General features: G+C 39.9%; 1 protein-coding gene across 23 annotated transcripts in view; it reads right to left on the bottom strand.

The window, feature by feature from the left end:
- Nucleotides 1-20116, bottom strand: part of SLC20A2 (solute carrier family 20 member 2) — a 97402-nt gene that overhangs the window by 20565 nt on the left and 56721 nt on the right. For 22 of the 23 annotated variants that reach the window (XM_037526166.2, XM_054700939.1, XM_054700931.1 and 19 more), the window contains 4 exons: nucleotides 14177-14728; nucleotides 9929-10069; nucleotides 8513-8598; nucleotides 5388-5484 (listed from right to left, as the gene is read on the bottom strand). In XM_037526166.2, the coding sequence (XP_037382063.1) occupies nucleotides 5388-5484; nucleotides 8513-8598; nucleotides 9929-10069; nucleotides 14177-14465 (613 nt within the window). In that variant the 5' untranslated portion in view covers nucleotides 14466-14728. Of the gene's footprint in view, nucleotides 1-5387; nucleotides 5485-8512; nucleotides 8599-9928; nucleotides 10070-13310; nucleotides 13430-14176; nucleotides 14729-20116 lie in introns of those variants that run through there. The other variant, XM_037526169.2, reaches the window with a different exon arrangement.

The raw sequence follows: 20116 nt of genomic DNA on the forward strand, positions 1-20116 counted from the left end.
TATTGCTGGTCTAGAGACCGCACATTTGACTTAGAAGGTGCAACACTCCCTCTTTACCTGTGAGTGACTTCAATTACCTGTTTGAAAAGATTACCTTCAACAAGATCTTTTGAGAGAGAGAATGCACATTCACATGACTCATTACACAATACTATTGCAATTGCACTGTTTTATTACCAAGTTTTGTTGTTAATCAAATCTTTCACTATTCCTAATTCATAAATTCAGCTTCGTCACAGGTTTGTATGTATAGGAAAGAACAGTATGCATTGGGTTCAATACATCTAGCATCCACTGGCGGTCTTGGAATGTATCCTCTGAGGATAAGGGGGTGGTGGGGGCAGGAACTAGTGTATATAACTTCCAGCGGCTTAATTAGGTGAGTTTGCGAGCTACTCAAAGAGGTATGCGATGAATTTCAGCATTCATTCTGTAAACAGTGAACAAAAACCAGGTCCCATTCAACTGAAGACTTCTTCATTAAAAATAAACATCAGGCTTGTATCTAACCCAAGTGAGCACTTTATTCCTAAAGTTATTTTTGCTTCTTGCAAAATTTTTTAGGACAAAAATACAAAGACAATTTTTTAAAGTGCTAACTCAGTCTCTGAAGAAGCCATGTCAAATGCAAAGTAAAACATATCAAACTGAGCCTAAGATATAAACAATTTCAAAATAACTCAGAGTGGAGGAACAGAGGAAATCAAAACACAATGCTGTAACTCATCATCTAACCCATCTCCACTGAAATCATCTCCATGCATGAAAATGCTATTTATCAAAATCTCTTCAAGTTGAAATCAGGCAGATGACCACTGCCACGCAATCTTGTTCGAGAACCTTCTTCGCTTTTTGATTCTGAGGCCTCCTGTGTACTGAACCGAGAGGTTCTAAGAAAGAAAGGAGTGAGGAAGAATAAGACCCAGCCTGAAGGAAGGCAGACATTTGGGGAAAAGGAGCAGATGGACCAAGTCATTAAAGACACTCCAGCTCAGCCTTTTCACCAAGGGTGACACCACAATTACTGATGAGACAATGGAGAGGCAGAACCCACACGAGGAAAGGCAGAGCAATTCCTCAAATACTTTTAAAAGAAAAGTCATTTTCTTCAACTTTTTTTGTTGTAACATTGATGAGGAAAAAAACAATCCCACTGACAATAACATAAGGCCATTTGTTATTCGTTTTACATTGTTTTGCTTAAAGTTAGTTTCCCAGAATTTATGGGAGATATTAAGCAAGGACTAAAATGTATGTGACTATAGTTTAGTTTGAAGGGCAAAAGAAAACCTTCAATACTTAAATAAAGATTTGGACTATGGGAATCCTAGAACCTTTCCCCAGGGACTAAAGTTTTAGCAAAGTCCTTTTCTAACCAACAAAATGGTTGGTCCTTCAGAATCATTACCTTCTTCTCTTTCTTTCTCCTCTAGGCAAGCCCCCAGGAAAACATCTAGTAAGAAATTTTCCATACCAATATGTGTGGAAAAAATAGGTGGGATGACTCAGTCTATGTTGGCAACACAGGGTCAAAAAGATGAGGCTCCTTATGCTTGAGGATCACGGAACAGCTTCTAATATGTAGTAAGCAATGTCACATGCCAGCCACATGCTAAGCACCTGCTGCCTCATCTCACGTGATACAGCATCCCTCACTCTATGATGACAGAGAGACTCAGGGTGGTGAGGATATGACATTCTTGACAGAATAGTTGCCTGACCAAAGTACTTAATATTGACTTGAGCACAGGGAATATTGTTTGAGCTTCCAACTGAGTAATGATCTTTAAGACTCTCGCACAGATCTTTTCTATTCCTTGTTAAAGATGTAGTCACCCTCTTCAGTCCACTGTATATGACATATACAAAAATAGACAACCAGGTTTCCATATTGGGACCCATTTTTTAAGAGAGTAAGAAGGGAAAGATTGTATTAGGTTGTTGTGTTTTGATTGTCATTAGTGATGGCATTAGGTACCAGGCACTGTACTAGGTGCCTTACCCAGCCCACGTCATGTATCAGGGTCTGTTGAAGCTAAGAGCCTGAGGCTCTGCACTAGACTGCTCATTTCACATTTTGGTTCTGTATCTCACTGGTGACATGACCTTGGGTTCTGTATGTTAATAAGTTATATGACCTTGGATTCTACACCTCACAAATTATATGACCTTGGATATCTTTGGATATGCAGCCTTGCTGTGCCTCAGTTTCCCATATATAAAGTGTAGCTCGCAATATTACCAATCTTATAGAGGAGTTTGGAGGGCTAGAAGGATTAATTCATGTAAAACTCAGCTTAGTAATAGTATTCATATTATTTTTCACAATAACTCTAGGAATTACTTAAATTGCCCTTAGTGTCTCATTTATTATACAGTTTAATTTTCTCTAGAAGAATTTACTCTCCCAGAAAGGTGAGATTTTTAGAAAATTTGCAATACAACTATAGCAACAGATAAGAGGGAAAAGAATGGAAAAATAAGCCAAATACAGAAAAAGTCAAATGTTAATAAAAATCATAGAGTTGTTGTCTTCTGACATTCAGAAGAACAACCAAGGAGCAAAAATAGAGGGTAGGGAAAAAATAACATGGAGAAACAAAAATAAATCATCTTTGTTTATACCAAGTCCCATTTCCAGAACTCAGCATTACAAATGGCATCTGTAGCCTTCTCAGCTCAGTCTCCTAAATCACTAACCAGGGTGGTATCTGGCTATCCATGGTTAAATGGCTTTTTGCTCAGCCAACTTGATGCCTATGAACTTACATAAAATTAAGAACAAGAATTCATGAGTAAAAATATGTCAGATTGTCCAGAAACAAAGTCACAACTAACTTATAAAGGAGCCAAGGACATATAGTAGAGGAAGGAACAGCACATCAACAAAAGATGCTGGGGAAACTATCTAATAGCAGTCACAAAAATTAACTTACTCAAAATGGATTAAAGACTTGAGTCTAAGCCTTGAAAGCATAAAATGCCTATAAGAAAACTTAAGCTATAAATTGACTCCTTGACTTCAGTCTTAGCAATGTTTTGGGGGAATTAACTCCAAAGGCAAGGGAAACAAAAGCAAAAAATAAGCAAATGGGACTATATTAAACTACAAAGCTCCTGCAGAGCAAAAGAAACCATTATTAATGGAAAGGCAACCTACTGAATGGGAGGAGATATTTGCAAATCATTTATCTGACAAAGGGTTAGTATCCAAAAATATATAAAGGACTCATATAACTCAGCAACAACAAAACAACCTGATTTAAAAATGGGCAGAGGATCTGAATAGGTATTTTTCCAAAAAAAAAAAAAAAAAAAAAAGACATGAGCTGGCCAACAAGCATGTAAAAAGATGTTGAATATTCCCTAATTATTAGGGAAACACAAATCATAACCCACACTGTGAGAATGGCTGTTATAAAATATAAGAAGTGAGTGTTAGAGAGAATGTGGAGAAAAGGGAACCCTCCACTGTTGGTGGGAATGTAAATGGGTATAGTCTCTATGGAGAGCAGTATGAAGGGTTGTCTTTAAGTCTAGAACTCCCAAATGATCCAACTATTCCTTTCCTCAGTGTATATCCAAAGAATATGAAAATACTAATTTGGAAAGACACAGGCAGTCCTATGTTCACTGAAGCACTACTTACAAGAGCCAAAATTTAGAAACAACGTAAGTGCCCACCTATGGACGAAGGGATAAAGATGGGTATAGAGACACAATGCCCAGCACCGTGTGAGAGCTTTGGGAGATCCATAGACTTGGTGATATGTGAACTTCGTAGCATCAAAGTGTTTTTTTCTGCTTTAATTTTTTTCCTGTGTGGCAAAACAGTTTGTGATAATCACACTTCATAGTTCAGGAATTGAAAAACCTGAGGGGACATTAGGCTTCTGTTACCTGAGATTAGAGTTTCCTCCCTCTCCAGCTCTCCTTCATCTTTGTGCTTTTCATGTAAATTTTTTTTAAGAAGTTGTTTTTTTTTTTTAAAGATTTATTTATTTATACAAGAACCGGGGTACAGGCCAGATGCACAGGAGGATGAGAGGATTCACCAGAGACAGAGCGGGAAGCAGAACAGGCAGACTGACTGAAATACACTGCTGAGGGGAGCAGTGGGTGAGACAGAAGAGATCTGCCGAGTCATGTGGGATTCTCGCCGGCCAGCCGGGATCAAACTTGCACTACATAGGCTGCGGACAGCTGCACAGTGCAGTGCTCAACTGCCTGCGCCATCAGGGAGGCCCCTTTCATGCAATTTAAAGCACTTGTGATGTCTGCACCCCATCTTCCATCAACCAAAGTCTGGAAGTCCTAACCATGAATCCCCAAACCTTTAAGATCAATGTTTTAAATGCTGCAGAGATGCTAAAGTAGAGGGTTACATAATGCTAACAATCATTCTGAAACTTTTTTTTTTCAGTACTGAAGTACACAAACATATAATTCAGTATGTCTAATAAAATCTCAGGAAAACTACTTTGAGAAAACCTAGTTGGAGAAGTTAATAAGAATGTTCTAGCATTTCAGATGAGGACACTTTCCAACTGTCATAGGGTATACCATTTAGTAGAAAAAATATTTTTTGAACAAAGAGATTTTTGTCAAGTAGGGCCAATTACTTAATCTTAACCCATAAAGGGCATTAACAAGAAGACAGATAACTAATGTATCTCATGGTTCCAGCTGTCCCCACAATGATAGATGTGTTCAGGAGGCTAGTCTCATGAGGAGAAATGGGACAGATCTTCAGCACCATTTAATTAGACTGTTACCAGTTCATCAACACTGAAATGTGTGCAAGGAAGGATGCTATATTTGAATTTTTCTTTACCCACTCAAAATGAAACAGAGCATTTAGCCTTTGCCCTCCCTCCCCCAACTCTCAGAGAATGGAAAGAAAAATCAATTCTGAAAGAAAATCAACCTTGGCTTCATTATCTAAAATCTAGTCACTGCAGTGATGATCTGACCACTTCCAGGGAGCCTGATGTTTCTGCTGCTTCCCCCAGCACCACTCACGGTGGACAAGTACTGCTCATCCACATCCCTTCGGGCCCCTGCCCAGCTTAGTGGTATGAGAGACAGAGCTTATTCTGAGACCCAGAGAGGGTGAGGAGGTCACCAGGACAGCACAGTCGGGCAAGTAGCAGCACAGGGATTTCTATTTTCTTTTTTTAAAATTTGAAAGTCTATTGCCTTCATACTTTTCCCATCTCTTGGGTATTTAAAATAAGCAAATGCATTGACTACTCTTTTTACTACTTCAGAATGACCACCATGAATGTGCTTTTTGCTGCCACGCAACAGTGCCAGCACCAAATAAGTCAATTCCATTAGACATAATACATTTTGCCTTTGGATTTAAGCCTCCAAGGAATTCTTACCTGGTGCTCCTGTGTACATGATGGAAAATACATTTATTGCTATTGTAGCAGCATAGAACACTGGAAGTGCCCGGAGGCCATTGGGAACAGGGTCCTCCTGTATGACAATGAGATAAAGTGGAAGGTCAGGACATCTGCAGCCAACACAGGCAAAATGACATAAAACACTGTGGCCAGAAAGTCCAAAATGGCAGGCCACATGCCACCTGCTGTGGGGTCTTCCGCATATCTACAGAAGTGATGCTGACTGGACAACCAGTGCTCACAGATGCTGTCTCAAAGAGCCCACTATTGGGCAGCAGACACATTAAAGCATGAGAATCACATGAACTGATGTCAGACTTAGAAAAAGAACTGTTGTTAGGTTAGGTCAGTTCCTGTGGACTGAAGCCAGAGCTCAGCATCTACTTCAAAATCTGTGGCACTCACTGCTCTTCAAGCCCAGGTTTGGTGCAAAAACCTTTCAACAAATATTCTAAGATGTGATCCTCTAAGAGAGGCAAATGACTTGAACATCACTGCGTTACTACTAGATTTCATGTCACTATTATACAATTTATTGCAGCTATATTAAAATACATAAACACATTACCAAGTGCTATGATTTTCAAAACCTTTTCAGAAGGCATAGTATTTAATCTTCACATATTAAAAGTTAAAAAGAACTGTGGGTTCTTTGTCTAATAAAACATTTAGTTACAACTTTTGACTTCAGTGACATCATGCCCTAAATCTAACACTTCGACAAGACTGGGAAGTGTCCATGTTTTAAGCTAAACAACAGCAGAGTATTAGAAATGTAGAGTTTCAAGCAGATATACAGAGGCTTTTTTAAAGCAAGCATACAGACTGAGAACTCCTCAATGAAGCACTGGCTTACAGATGTTGCTTAAATAATTCCAAAAAGGACATCTGCTAACAACCAAGTGAGATATTCTTGCACACTTACATGAATCTTCTGCCTACCCATGAAAAAAGGAAATTTTGTCTAAACATATAAACAGAAGTAAGGATAAGTGGAGACTATTTCAAAGATGTCTGCTGTCAACTACAAACTTGTGTAGAAACTAAGTATGCAGAGCACCACAAGTCATCAAGAACTTATTCTGCACTGTCTCAGCAGCCATCAGCACTCATCAAGAAGCTGGAGTTGAAATGGTAGTGGGGATCAGTAAGAGCAGGGTGGGTGGGATTCCCTGGGTGAGTGTCACAACCAGGCCGGGCAAGGAAGTGAAGAACATGGTGGCGGTAATGGCAGGAGCCAGGGCTGAGAGGCTCACCAGTCTTCTAATCTGTCTTGGGCCAAGGGATAGAACTCAGGGTGAACTGAAAACAAAAAATGCTGGGATGCTCAACATTTTCACATTTTATGTTTGGAAAGCTCTGGTTTCTAAAACGTTTTTTCTCAGGGACAATATCATAAAGAACCCCCAACCAATAACTTTTGAAGGTGTGAAAGCCCCAAGCTTGTGGTTTTTTAATTGAAACACTTTATGTTTTCTCAAATAACCTATTATTAAAACTCAAATGCTAAGTGTCTCATCAAGACCTGTCTCCTTTCCTCCGTCCCTCCCACCTCCTCCTCTCTCTTCCTTCTGTCATCTGCCACTCATCCAAACACTCACCATTCCCCTCCCTTAACAAATATTCAAGCAGTGTCTCTGAAGTGCTAAGCACAGTGCTGGACACTAGGATAAAGTGAACAAAATAATGATGGTTTCTGGTCTCAGAGATCTTACAGTTACACAGTAAACTGGCAAGAAAGCAAGAAATAAGGACTGCACAACATGGTAAGTGCAGTGATGAAAAAATCCAGTGTGTGGGAGTATAAAAGCAAGGTATCCAACCAGAACCTGGGCAGGAGGGGCAAGACTTCCTAGGAAGTGACATATGAAATGTCCCTATAACCAGACACCTGCTGAGTTGGAGCAGAAGTTTGCCAGACGAGACTGGGCAAGAGGTAGAGAAAATTGAAGGGTGAAGGTGAACAGACAAGAGAGGGCAACACCTTCCAAGAGGTAAACAAAAATTAGCATGGCTGGAGCCCAGGAGAAGGAATGGCAAAAAATGATGATGGTTAGCTTATACTCATCCCAGAGAAAGCCCTCAAGAGACTTTTAGGCAATGCTAAGAACACTTTGCTGCATCTCCCAATAAGGAGCCGAAGGAAGGCATGCCTATAATGTGGTAAGTTAAGCTAAAATACACTGATCAAAGGCATGTTTTATGGCTTGTAATATACTGCAACAACTTCTGTCAAATAAAAAATACAAACAAATATTTTTTTCTAGAATACTGAGCTCAGTAAGTTTTTGTTTTAATCTCACTTTTTTAAAAATAAAATACATGCTCAATAGGCATATTTCCGTCTTTTTGTCTTTTCTCAAATTAAGTCAATATTTTAAGCATGCTTCCTCCATTAAAATACACCTTACACTAGGGTAAGGAAATTCTCCAGCTATTTTCAGTGATAGTCAATTCCAGAATCTTAATACACCCTCATTCTATTATGTTTAATATGCAGGAAATAATTACCTTTCTTTTTAGAGATCTGAGCACAATGCCTGGGAGCGTTTACTAATGAACTCAATCATGGAGTAAAGCACACGATTCATAATACTGGTTTCTGGGGAAGCCCCTTGGTACTCTACCTTTACTCTCTCGGCCTATCTTATTATAAAGTCTGATTCTGACTCTAGGCTGCTGTGACTTAATTTTATTTTATTTTATTTTTTTTTTTTTAAAGAGGCATGTATATTTATTTATTTATTTGTTTGTTTGTACATGCACTGGGTACAGTCAGAAGCGCGGGAGGGTGAGAGAATTCACCAGAGCCAGAGCAGGGAGCAGAGCAGGCAGAAGGACCGAAGTACACTGCTGAGGGGAGCAGCGGGCGGCAGGAGAGGTCTGCGCGCCATGTGGGACCCTCCTCCAGTGGCTGGGGAGCAGTCGGGGATCGAACCGGCGCCGCTGAGGCTGCGGGCAGCTTCGCAACCCAGCGCTCAACCGCTGCGCCACCAGGGAGGCCCTGTGACTTAATTTTATAAAAATGCATCATTATTAATTTCTATTGAGTATAAGCAAAATTAGTTTAAAACAATAAAATAATAATAGTACTCACTTACCTTTTTTAAGATGAAAATTCTGATCAGTACAAATAGCACACCAGACATGAAACCAGACAACAGTGGAGATATAAACCATGAAGCAACTGAGTAATTAAAAAAAAAGAAAATGAATGTTAAAATTCTACATAATTAAGGTCATATTTACATATAATAATGCTAACCAACATATAGTACAAAAAATTATAAATACTCCAGAACTATTTACCTTAACTCAGAACCTAATAACTCCCCTGCCTTGGCAGAGCTGACCCTGATGTGTGTCTAATTCTCTGACACAAACATTGGGCCCCAGGTCACCTAGCACACTGCTGGCACATAGTCAAGTAAGTCTTTGCCCAAGCTCAGGCTTCAGAAGACAGATTCCTTAGGTTCTCACTCAGATCCTTCATCTGCTCTTGTCAACCCATATGGAGATGCGGGCAATATTTATTGCAACAGTAAGGATTATTGAAGAACTGGTCTGCTATTTCTAAGTTGCTCCCCAACTAATTCTACAGTTAAGAACCACTAATCTAGAAGCCTGGGATCTAAGTGGTTACTCCTTTTTTTTTTTTTTTAAGATTGAGTTATTTATTTATACAAGCACTGGGTACAGTCAGAAGTGCAGGAGGGTGAGAGAATTCACTAGAGCCAGAGCAGGGAACAGAACAGACAGACTGACAAAATACACTGCTGAGGGGAGCAATGGGTGTGGCAGGAGAGGTCTGCACACCTCTAAGTGGTTTTTCTGGATGCATGTATCCCTGCTTGGCAGGTCAGGAATCCATTTTCACTCGAGTTCCTAGAACACTGATTCTTAAATGGAAGAGCACCCCAGAGGATGGAGATGGGTGTTCTTCCAGTGGGTGGGCTGGAATTATGGCTGAATGGATTTCTCTCTTCTTAAAAGGCAGTGCCAGGAAACAGGTTGGCACAGCTCTCAGCTGGGTCTGAGAACTCAGGCCTACAACCCAGAAGGAACATGAGAATGCTTCCTCTCCGGGGGCTTACTGACTGATCAGCTTAATGCAGGGAGGTGAACAGTGCTGGGCTCACATTGAGGTTTTCAGGACCTTAAATCCTGACTCCTGAACACAGAAGGCATTTTCCTCACTTGGGTCTAGTTTTTCTGTGATCTTCAGACTGATTTCAATCATATAAATTTCTTTTCTGCCTGTAACAACAGCTTTGATTTTCAAAGCTTGGTGACAAGGTAATATTTGAAAAGTATTTGTAGTTAGAGATGGTTGAGTACATAATAATAGTCTGTTAATGGAGAAATTAACAGAAATTATAAGGGAAAACACACTACCCACATAGGTCTTCCAGGCCTTGACATTTGAGGGGAAAATATCACAATGGTAACTTTTAATCAAACTTATTCTATAAAATGTAAAATTTCATTCTTTACAAGTTTAAGAAAATGGTGATTACCGATCTTGACAAGTTCCATCCACTGCACACCTTTGGTACCAATTGCAACAAGTGAGAATCCTATAGTAGAGCCAACAATGCAGTGAGTGCCTGAGATCGGAAGTCTCAGGAAGGACGCGATCAGCTGCCAAACAGCTGAACCTAAAGGTTGAAAGATGAAATGAAAAAGTCAGATGAAGAAAGTACAGTGTCTCAAACGGTCACAAAAGAAAGAAACCCAAATCATGGTTCTCATTAACAATAGCAATCTGGGTTGAATTTTCTATGGATTATTTTTTTATGAAGTGCTAAATTCTCAATAAAAATCACTCAATTAACTTTAGTCAAAAGAACATTTTTCAATACTAAAGGAGAATGATGATTTATTTAAAGAAAAGTCTCCTGATGCCAGTTACTAATGGTCTTTGTGGCATTTAGGTACTTGAGTGGATGACGAACTTGTTCTGATGTAAAGTATGCCCAAGACCAAGCAAGAGATTCAAGATTAATAATGAACACAGAGGAAAAAGGCAGGCTGCATCCTGGGCAAGATCTCATTGTAGCAATGCCTCGCAGCCACACAGTGACAAGGGCTAGCTGCTGGCTAGCTCAGCTCAGGCTGTGCAAGAGACAGTCATGTCATGTTGTTCTTTTGATTTCTGCCTCTCATTTGAGAAGTAACTATGATGTTTAACCCAAAGTTGGGTATATGCTCTCAGCCCCGAGCCCAGGAGACTGGACCAATTCTTTGTCTGCTCCCTCAAGCCTTCTCCTTAGGAGTTAAGAGGATCCCTTAGTTTTGGCTTTGTGTCCTTTTACCTCAATTTCACCACTCTTTTCCAAGCTTAATGTTTTTCTAGGCCACAGTTCACTTCAGATATTTTCATAAGCAGATCAAATTTTGCAGTCAGTATTAAAAGCATCAGCTGGGAAAGACCACTTTCAGAAAAGTTGTTGAAAAGCTCATATAGAACAAGAAGGGAACAAAGGGCTTGGCAGATAAGCAGGGCACGTTATTAATCCCAAATGCTAATTCGGGAAAGCTGGTTGCTGGGCAGCAAGAGCACTTCTAAGCAGATCCTGGGCACTTTCTGCAAAAATATCTGAGTTTCAGAGGGTCACTGAAGGCTGCACTGGTCGCAGTGATAAAGCCATGCTGACGCTGCTCTGTGAGCACTGGGCACGCTGACCTTTGGGCTGTGACCCCATGGCTATCCCTGAAGCATGTGCTGGAGGAGAGGGGGCCAGCCTGAGCTGCCAACCTGGTGACAGGCTCCATGGCAGAGGCATCCCTGTGCACAGTTCCTTAAGCCTCACATCTAAGCCCAGGGCTCAGCAGGGACTAGTTGTTTGAAAAATAAAGCCAGAGTTTGGAGCACGTTTCTCGGCAAAGAACTGTAGCTTTAAAAACAAACTTTATGAGTTACATTTTTACAAAAATTAAAACAATTGAGTGATGTTAAGAGGATGGTATACACTCAGCCAATTGAATTCAAAATGAATTCATGGGATTTTCCGTCCTAAAAGTGGCCATCCTTTCTCTGGCTGACTTTATAGCATATATCCTGGAGGAGGAGGCTTTGTAAGGAAAGGTGGGGAGGGCCAGGGCTGCCTGAGAAAGGGAAGAAGGGGAAACATCAGGCCAGTGGGAGGAGAGAAGCAGCAGCTGCAAAAGGGGGCAGGACCAGGCAGGCATCACAAGTGAGGTTCAGGGTTCAGTCTCGAACTCATTTCTGAAGCAAATGGGGTTACATTTATGTTAAGAAAAACAGTGACAAAAAGTAGGAAATATTTTAACCTGAAGTAATGGCATCCTATAAGCAGGAAAGGATTTAAGTACAGTACGGGGGTGTAAGATAAAACCTAGGCGGGGGTGGGGTGGGGGTAACATGAGCATCTTGAAGCAACAGGTTCCTGAAAAGAGGACAGAGTAGTGAGCAAGTGTCAGGGTGACATGGAGGCAGACAGGCAGGTGAGCATGTGCAGGCAGGGAGAAGATGCAAAGTTACACGCTTAGAGGGAGCTTTGGGGTCGGGGTGGGGGTCTGTGCACGTCCTAGACTGGAAGTTGAGGCAGATGGTTTGTTCACGCTATTGTGAGTTTTTCCATGAGAAGCTGCTGAGTTTTGAATTCTCAGTAGAGTTTTGAAGCCTGTGGTTTCATACTAAGTGGACTAACTAAAGCTTCAGGGCTGAGCTAGAGCACCCAAGGATAACTTGTTCCAAAGTATAACTAGCACTGACAATTTATTCTATCCAACCAACTTAATGCTACCATGACTCTAGAAGAAAGCACAGAGGCACATGAGCTTGGGGAGAAGTTTCTAAAGGAAAAAGATAAGAAAGAAAAGAGAATAGGATAAAAGGGCGGGGTGGCGGGGGCAAGAAATGGATGTTGAGTTCAGAAGAGGAGAGCTGGGAGAATTCCAGAATCTGAAAAGAATCAGTTTTGGTTTTTGCCACTAATAATTATACCATCATCTTAAATTTACATAAGTCCCATTTTCAAGAAATCCAGTTTAAAAAATCTAGGTAACTCCTACAAATTCCCAACAAAACAGGCTCTGGTAATCATCTAACCACAACCCCCCCAAAAGAAACCAAAGCAAACAAAATCAAACTATTCAAGCAAAACCCCAAATTGCTTTGGTTAACCTAAATTCTAGTTGAGATAAGTAGTCTTCATTCTTTCAGTCAAGAGCCAAAGGCCAGGGGTGAAAAAACTTAAAAACTGGACACATTATTCTGTCCAAAGGAAGAGTTAGCCCTGACATGAAGTTCAGTTCACAAGGTGAACAGGGGGCCTCAGTGCAGCTCAATGACACATCTTCTCCATAAGCACCACCATCGCTCCAAAGTTGCATCCAATGAAAGGAGAAATGCCTGTTAAAATCTGATTTTTCAGTTTTTCTTTTTTTCTCTTCTACATCCAACATACCTTGCCTATATTACACTGACACTAGAAAAATCTTACTTTCAGCTCAATGTGATTATACTTTAGATATCCATTATGACTAGCAAGGATGAATAATATATTTTTCTAAGGGAATTTCAAATATGTCTGACTATGATAAGACATAAATATTCAGTGAAGGTAAGTAAAATCTAGTCATTACAGTAGCTGTTGTAATTAGAGCAACTGTGAACCATTCATCTTTAAAACAAAATGTGAAGTTCAGAAACAGTAACTCCTTGCTATGTATTACTAACCTATTGTGCTTTGTAATATTTGATACCCTAGGACATCAATCTGACCGGATGCCTCAACAACTTCTCAAACTAATTTGCTGTGATTAAAAAGTTGATGGGTCATCTTAAATTTATTAAGTAATCTCCATATTCTGGATGTTTAAGAAAGGCCAGTGACAATTAATACCTGTGTTCTTGGTACACCAGCATCTTACCTCCTACTGCAGGACTCTTCCTACAAAAGGAGATGTCCTGTTGAAAGCAGAAGGTGATAGAATTCCTCTCTAACCCACTTCTCCCTAACAAATTACCCACATAGATCAGCTGTCTGCTGTGCCATCACCGCTCCCTAGAGGCAAGCAGAGAAAGAGTCCTGTCAGCTACACTTAAGTCATCACTGCCCAGAGCTTGCTTTTCAGGGGTCACAGGACAGTGAGCAAAGTGTCCCCATCGTATTTCAGTTGATGGTCACATTGGGCAATGGAGAAATCCCACCATCTAATCAATTTGCTTATTAACACAGTTCACTGTTCTAAACACTCTTTCATTGAGACAACTGGAAACTACCAATAAAAGGTCATACTGTAAACAGGTGACTCACAAATGATACTCTCGGCTAGAAAACAAAACAAGCATACCAAATGGAACTCCTAGAGGTAGAAACAGAAAATCAAAACAAAAACTAACAAAAGGATTACAAAGAACATAGAGGACCAGAATTTCTTGAAATATGAGCACTCTAGATTGGTTTGGTAACTGCTGTAAGATTTAAATGGAGAATACAAAAGATTAATTAGTCGATAGTGTTTTTTTAGCACCTAAGTTTTCAAAATATTGTATTCTAATTGATGAAAAATAGACATAAACCTTTAAAGAAATCTCATAAGTAAACCTTTCAAATCAAACCTTTGATATTTGAACTCATAAAAATTATAGATTAAAATGTAAAAATGAGATACAATAAATATGAAACATCAGTTTTTGAAAAGTTAAAGCAAAAATCCACTTGGATATGGCAAAGCATGGAGGAAAGAAAGCCAGGGGACACATTTCTCATTGTGCAAAGAACGATGCTACTTACCAACCATTGCACTAACTTCCCCAGCCATTAGTGTTTCTACTGTGTCGTTGTATAGGTTCACATCAATGATACCTTTTCGAATGGTCTCTCCTACTTTGGCTCCCAGTAATACTGAGCCGGTGGTTTCAAATATCGAAGCCAAAATGCATGCCTGTCTCAAGGTCACCACACCAGAGCCCACAGCAGTACCGAATGAATTGGCAACATCATTTGCACCAACAGAAAATGCCAAGATAAAAGCTATGATAAAACCCAAAATGACCATCCACAAATACTCATCCATAGCCATTTTGGAAAGGGGCTCCGGGTACTTTTCTTTTGCAGAAATATTTTAAATAAACAAAGCTTGAGGTTATAAACGTCGTAAGGCCGAGAGTTCTTGTAAACAGTGAGTTTGCTCTGGAAAGTGCTGGATAATGTTAGAGCCTGAACAAACTGCTAACTGCTGGTTTTCAAACTACTGTCAGTACAGTTCATTTGGTTGTGTTCAGTCAGCAGTAAAACACATTCCATATTTTAACTCCCAGTCTGGGAAAGCTGTGATGTCTCCTCCTGTAACAGAAAGAAAAAAAAAGAAATCAATTACTCTAAGCAACCTGAAACAGTTTTTGTTTTTTCAGAAATAAATGATTTAAGCCTACCATCGGGAACTAATTTTGACATGTGACATAAAGCAACTTCAGGTATATTATAATCAGGTTAAATGCCACCACTCCTCTGGCAAAAGCTGATTTCTGGAATGTCAGAGGTAGAAGCAGCCTTAATAATTATAGACTCATAGCAAGCCTTAGTAGGAAATGCTTCTAAGCAATCTGAAAAATAGATTTGCTCATTATTTTCAGAAAGAAAATAATTCCCTCAAATGAGCAAAAAATAAAGGAGAAATTCAGAGTTAGAAGGTTTTTCGAATATATGCAACGCGCCTGATTTCTTGGAACAGTGACTACCAAATAGGATTCTGTGACACTATACCTGCACTTTCATGCAGAGGAACAAGTGCTTTACATTATGATTAGATTGTGAGCCTGAAAGAAAGTTTATAGGTTCTGGTCCAAAGTGACTCATCCAGAGGGTGACAAAGATGGTGACTGAGGACCTCCAGAAGGAAAGGAGGAGGCTACAGAAGGAATCCACCTTGTTAAAGCACCAGCCAAGTTATGACACAACTCAGCTTCTTCCCATCTCACTCAGGGAAAGCCACAGGCCTTACCATAGTCTGTGAGATACACCCCATGCCCCCCTTGCCCCCCGGCAAAAGACCTCTGCAAGCCAGTCCTGGCTCACTGACCTCAGGTCCTATCTACTCTTCCTCCTTCCCTGGTTCCTTGCAATTCCTTGAAAACACCAAGTATGCTCACCTTAGGTCCCTTCTACCTGCTGAGCCCTCTGCCAGGAAAAATCTTCCTGACAGCTGCACAGGTCACGCCTCACTCTATTTAGGTCTGGGCTCAAATGTCACCTTGTGAAAGGGCAGCTCCCCCACACCACGCCATTATCTATCCCTCTCACCCTACTTCTTTTCTTTTCTACTTATCACCTCATTAATTCATTCACGCATGTCTCCTCTCACTAGGATGCAGGGACCTTGTTGGTCTCAGTGAAGAGTGTACCTGGTATGCAGTACATTCTAATAAACTTAGTGAATAAATGAAGAAAGAAGCTATTAAACAACTAGAAAAAAATCTTCCATTTTCTTCCTTCTGGGTTGAAGGGGAGAGGTCACAAAATTAATATATCCACAAGGTAAAAGTATCACGAAAAGCTTTGGAATGACAGTATTCCATTATCATGTAAGTAACACAATCTGTATTTCCAAGTACCGTATCTGTGTATTTTCTTTGAACAGTAGAATGGTGCCTAGCAGAGTGTATACAATTTAATGATAAATCACATAAAAGTTATTTAGGAGAAAAAAAAGGACACAACATTTTTACATAGAGTATGAGTATGGCAATACTAAAAGTAGATAGAAGACCAAAAGATAATATATTAAAACTGTAGCAGTGGTTGAGTTTAAGTGGTAGTGTTATAGATCATTTTTCCCTTTCCTTCCAAACTGTATATTATGGCTATATGTCTTTCAAAATAAAATAATATAAGCATTAAATAGTAAGATAAATTGAGCACCATCCATGTATGCAATGTTATAGACACAGAAGGAAACAGAAAATGGATGCTGAGAGATCTTATTATTTCCTAATATTTGTAGTCTATGCAATTCTGGAGATTCAGATTCCAAGTGAGACAAATGAGAAGGCACGCTAAAGGCCAAAAACAATATTCTACTGAAAGAGCATTCTCTTCTTATGATGGGTACATCAAATCTATGAATAAAAATACAAAATAAAAAGTATTTTGGAATATCTACTTTAAAATACAAAGAATTTTTGATAGATCTTGTTTTTCAGGTTTAGATGCCAACAGGGCAAATGAGAACATCCAAAAATACTAGCTGAGACCCTCCTTTGTGCCAGTCACTAGGAATAGAATGATGAGTAAATGTGGATATGGTGCCGGCACATCAGGGCTCAGATGCATCACACCTGTCATGAGAGCACAGATCGGGGCATGGCCTCATGAGAGAGAGCAGGGGAGCCCACCCACAATCTCAGGATGGCAGAGTAAACTCTGGAATTAGAAGAAGCATTCCAGGCACTTCCCAGGAGGCAAGGAGCAGACTAAGGTGAGAAGACTGGAGATGGGCAAGTGTAAGGAAATCTTGAAGTTGAGGGGGGCCATCTTAAAGACTATTGTGACCATGACAACAATGTGGAGCCTCTGAAAGGTTTTAATCAGACATCTTGACATGATCACGCTTTCTCTTTAAGAAAGAAGAAAGTTCTTGGCTACAGTATGAAGAATGGACAGGGCAGAAGAGTGAATGTGGGGAGATTAATTATGAGGCCACTGCATAGTTCTGGCTCAGGACAAGGTGTCCTGGCCCCTGGTGGTGATGATGAAGGAAGAGAAATGATTGAACAAGGTATTTTAGTAGCTAAAGTCTAAAATAGGACTTGGGGATGGTTTGTGTGTGGGGGTCAAGAGAGGAGAGCTGACTACTGACTTGTGAAATTAGACTCAAAATAGCTAAGTGGGTTTGTTTTTCTTTATTGAATCATTTTAGTTTTGTCTTTGGGCAGTAGGAAAGGGTTGGATCACAGGTTCACTTTTGGACAAGCTGCACATAGAGGTGAATCATAGGAGCACAGAAGAGACACCAAGTTATGTCCTCAGCCCAGTTCTGCGTAGAGAGGTTTTTCCTGTTCTTTACAGTATCTTTGGCATCATTTCAGGCCAGGGACTTCCTCTCCCACTTAGATGATCTGAGATAACTTACTCCCGCAGTCATGTTTATGCTCTTTAATTTGGCTTTTCTATTCCACATTCACATACTCAGCTAACCAGATTAAGTCCAATATGCATCTGGTTGAGGAAAAAAGACTGTCATTTTTTTGACATCTAAATAATATTGTTCTTACAGTATATTTATGGGGCTTTTTTTTTTTTTTGCAAATACCAATACCTTGACTTTCTTCCTTTTCAACTAATTGCTATCAAACATGAGTGAAATAAAAGTACTTGAATATCACACAATCTTTGCATAGAAAAAGATGGCAATGCTGCCCAAACCAAGTCTCAGTTGGCTGTAGGACACCAGGCCAGAGACCCAAGATGGTAATTTATCAAGAATATGAAAGCCAAAATTCAGAGTGGCTGAGATCTGACCACATATGACATCTGAGAGAGCTGCTGACTGCTTGAAAGGATTTTGAAAGTGGGTGAACAAATCAGGGGGGACAACTCACTAAGTACTAACTATCTGGAAGGAAGAAAAAATATTAGATCCCTACCTCATATCAAAGTAAGATTTAAATGTAAAAACTGAAATCTGAAGGAGATAAGAAAAAAAAAAGTGTTTACTTAATATTGGAATGGGAGGCCTAGACATGACGTTGAAGACAGTTAATAAATGGAATCCATACATTTGAGTTCATAGAAACCACGCAGCTGGGAGACAAAAAGGTGTGAAGTGTGGAAGCATCAGTGGGAATGCCTCTTCTCTCCTCAGCAATAATTCTCAACAAGGGTGCAGTGCTGCTTAGAATTTCTAGCTGATGTCTTGGTTCTTTCTAACTTTCCTACCAGGGCTTTTCTGAAAAATGTCAGGACATGAAGGAGGGTTAGAACAAATTCGTTCTCTCTCTCTCTGTCTCTGTCTCTCTCTCTCTGTCTCTCTCTGTCTCTTGGGATTTGCAGAACTGAAGGTTACAAGATGTTCTTCAATTTCCAAATGTAACCAAGCTCTTGTATTTGAAGAACAGAGACAGAGAACTAAGATTGTTTTGAATAATCGCAAGAGATATTGAGGTGTTTCGTGAGATCTGTCTTGTAATATGTTAACAATTTGTAATATGTTAACAAGATCCTCACTTTCTTCTCTCAGTACCCGCGATAACTCACACAAGCATCTCAACTTTCAATTCCGCCTGCCATCTCTTCCATTCCTGGGTCTCTGAAACAATGAGGGCCCTGGAAGGCCTCTCAAGTTAAGCGCATAGGTTCTTTCTAATTTCCTCCATGAGCTTCTGCCTCAGCTCTATCTAATATCCTCTTATCCACACTAGAAATCTGAATGTTTAAATAACAAGTGAAAATAAACATTCTCTCAATATTTCTAGACAGATTTGTATACCATTAAAATATAGGGATGTTGCTGAGTTGCCTCAAGTCCCAGACGGGCAGGTCTGTAGGGACTGGAGCTTACATTCTTTCTGACTCTTTCCAGGGGACTTACTATTTGGCAGAACTGGCACATAGCCAGCCTCTTTACACTGTGCTTGCTCCTGGCCTATGAGGATCTTTACCCTGACATTTTATGGGTGGCACCGAAGCTTAGCACTTTCTCCGATAGAGAAAGGAGCCAGGTTCCCCATACAGAGGACCTGGGGCTTAAAGTAATTTTCCAGTGCCTCCTCTAAACCCCAGAATGCTTCACACCTACCCTCTAAAATGTAAAACCTACTTTCCTGAAAGCTAGGGTTGAATCTTGAATTCTGACACTTAGGTAGAAATATGAAGACACAGATCTCTCTTCAATGGTATGATGCAAAATCTGATGACTTTCTGTTACATGTGGATTAATCTGATGACTTAGATGTAATAATTACTAGCTCCTCCTGATAATATCTAAATAAAATGGAAGATTCAATCTGTAAACCTTATTATTTACAGACTAATGCTACAGGAATTTTTTTTTTCTTTTAACATTCAGGATACAGATCTCATCATAAGGAGTCCCTATAAACAACATCATTCTTGACCAGCTTATGAAAACATATACTTTACATTCCACTTTAAAAAATTCTTAAACTAATAGTATGTTCATGGACATAGTGTGGCGACTGCAGTTCATAAAACTGTAATGTTTATTTGAAAGTTGCTAAGATTAGATCATAAAAGTTTTCATCACAAGGAAAAAAAGAAATTTTTTAACCATGTCTGGTGAGACATTAACTAGACTTAATGTGATCTTTGCAATAGATACCAATGCTATGAATCTTTCTAATGTACACCTAAAGAGAGCATAGTGTTTTATGTCAATTATATCTCAATTTTAACAAAGGACACTGATAATAGAAGCAGGAAGAAGCAAATTGACTCACTGGTGACAAAAAGCATGAACATAAAGCCTGATAATAAAGATACAAGACATCCAAAGTAAACAAGCCACAGATTTAAACCCCACCATTAAGTAGAACAGAGTGGCAAGGACAGTCAGTGGGCACACTGTGGCTCCTGCCCACCATATGTTCCTCACTTTTTCTCTCTGCTCTTTCTCCTGCCTGGAGAAGGGTGAAGAGCATAGGACCTATAGTCAGGCCCTGGGTCCATTCCTGTCTAGTCAGCCACTGGCTACAACCTGGGCAAGTCACTTAAATG

The sequence above is a fragment of the Talpa occidentalis genome, unplaced genomic scaffold (assembly GCF_014898055.3).
Source record: "Talpa occidentalis isolate TD23 unplaced genomic scaffold, MPIMG_talOcc4v2.1 talOcc4.4, whole genome shotgun sequence".
Lineage (NCBI taxonomy): Eukaryota > Metazoa > Chordata > Mammalia > Eulipotyphla > Talpidae > Talpa > Talpa occidentalis.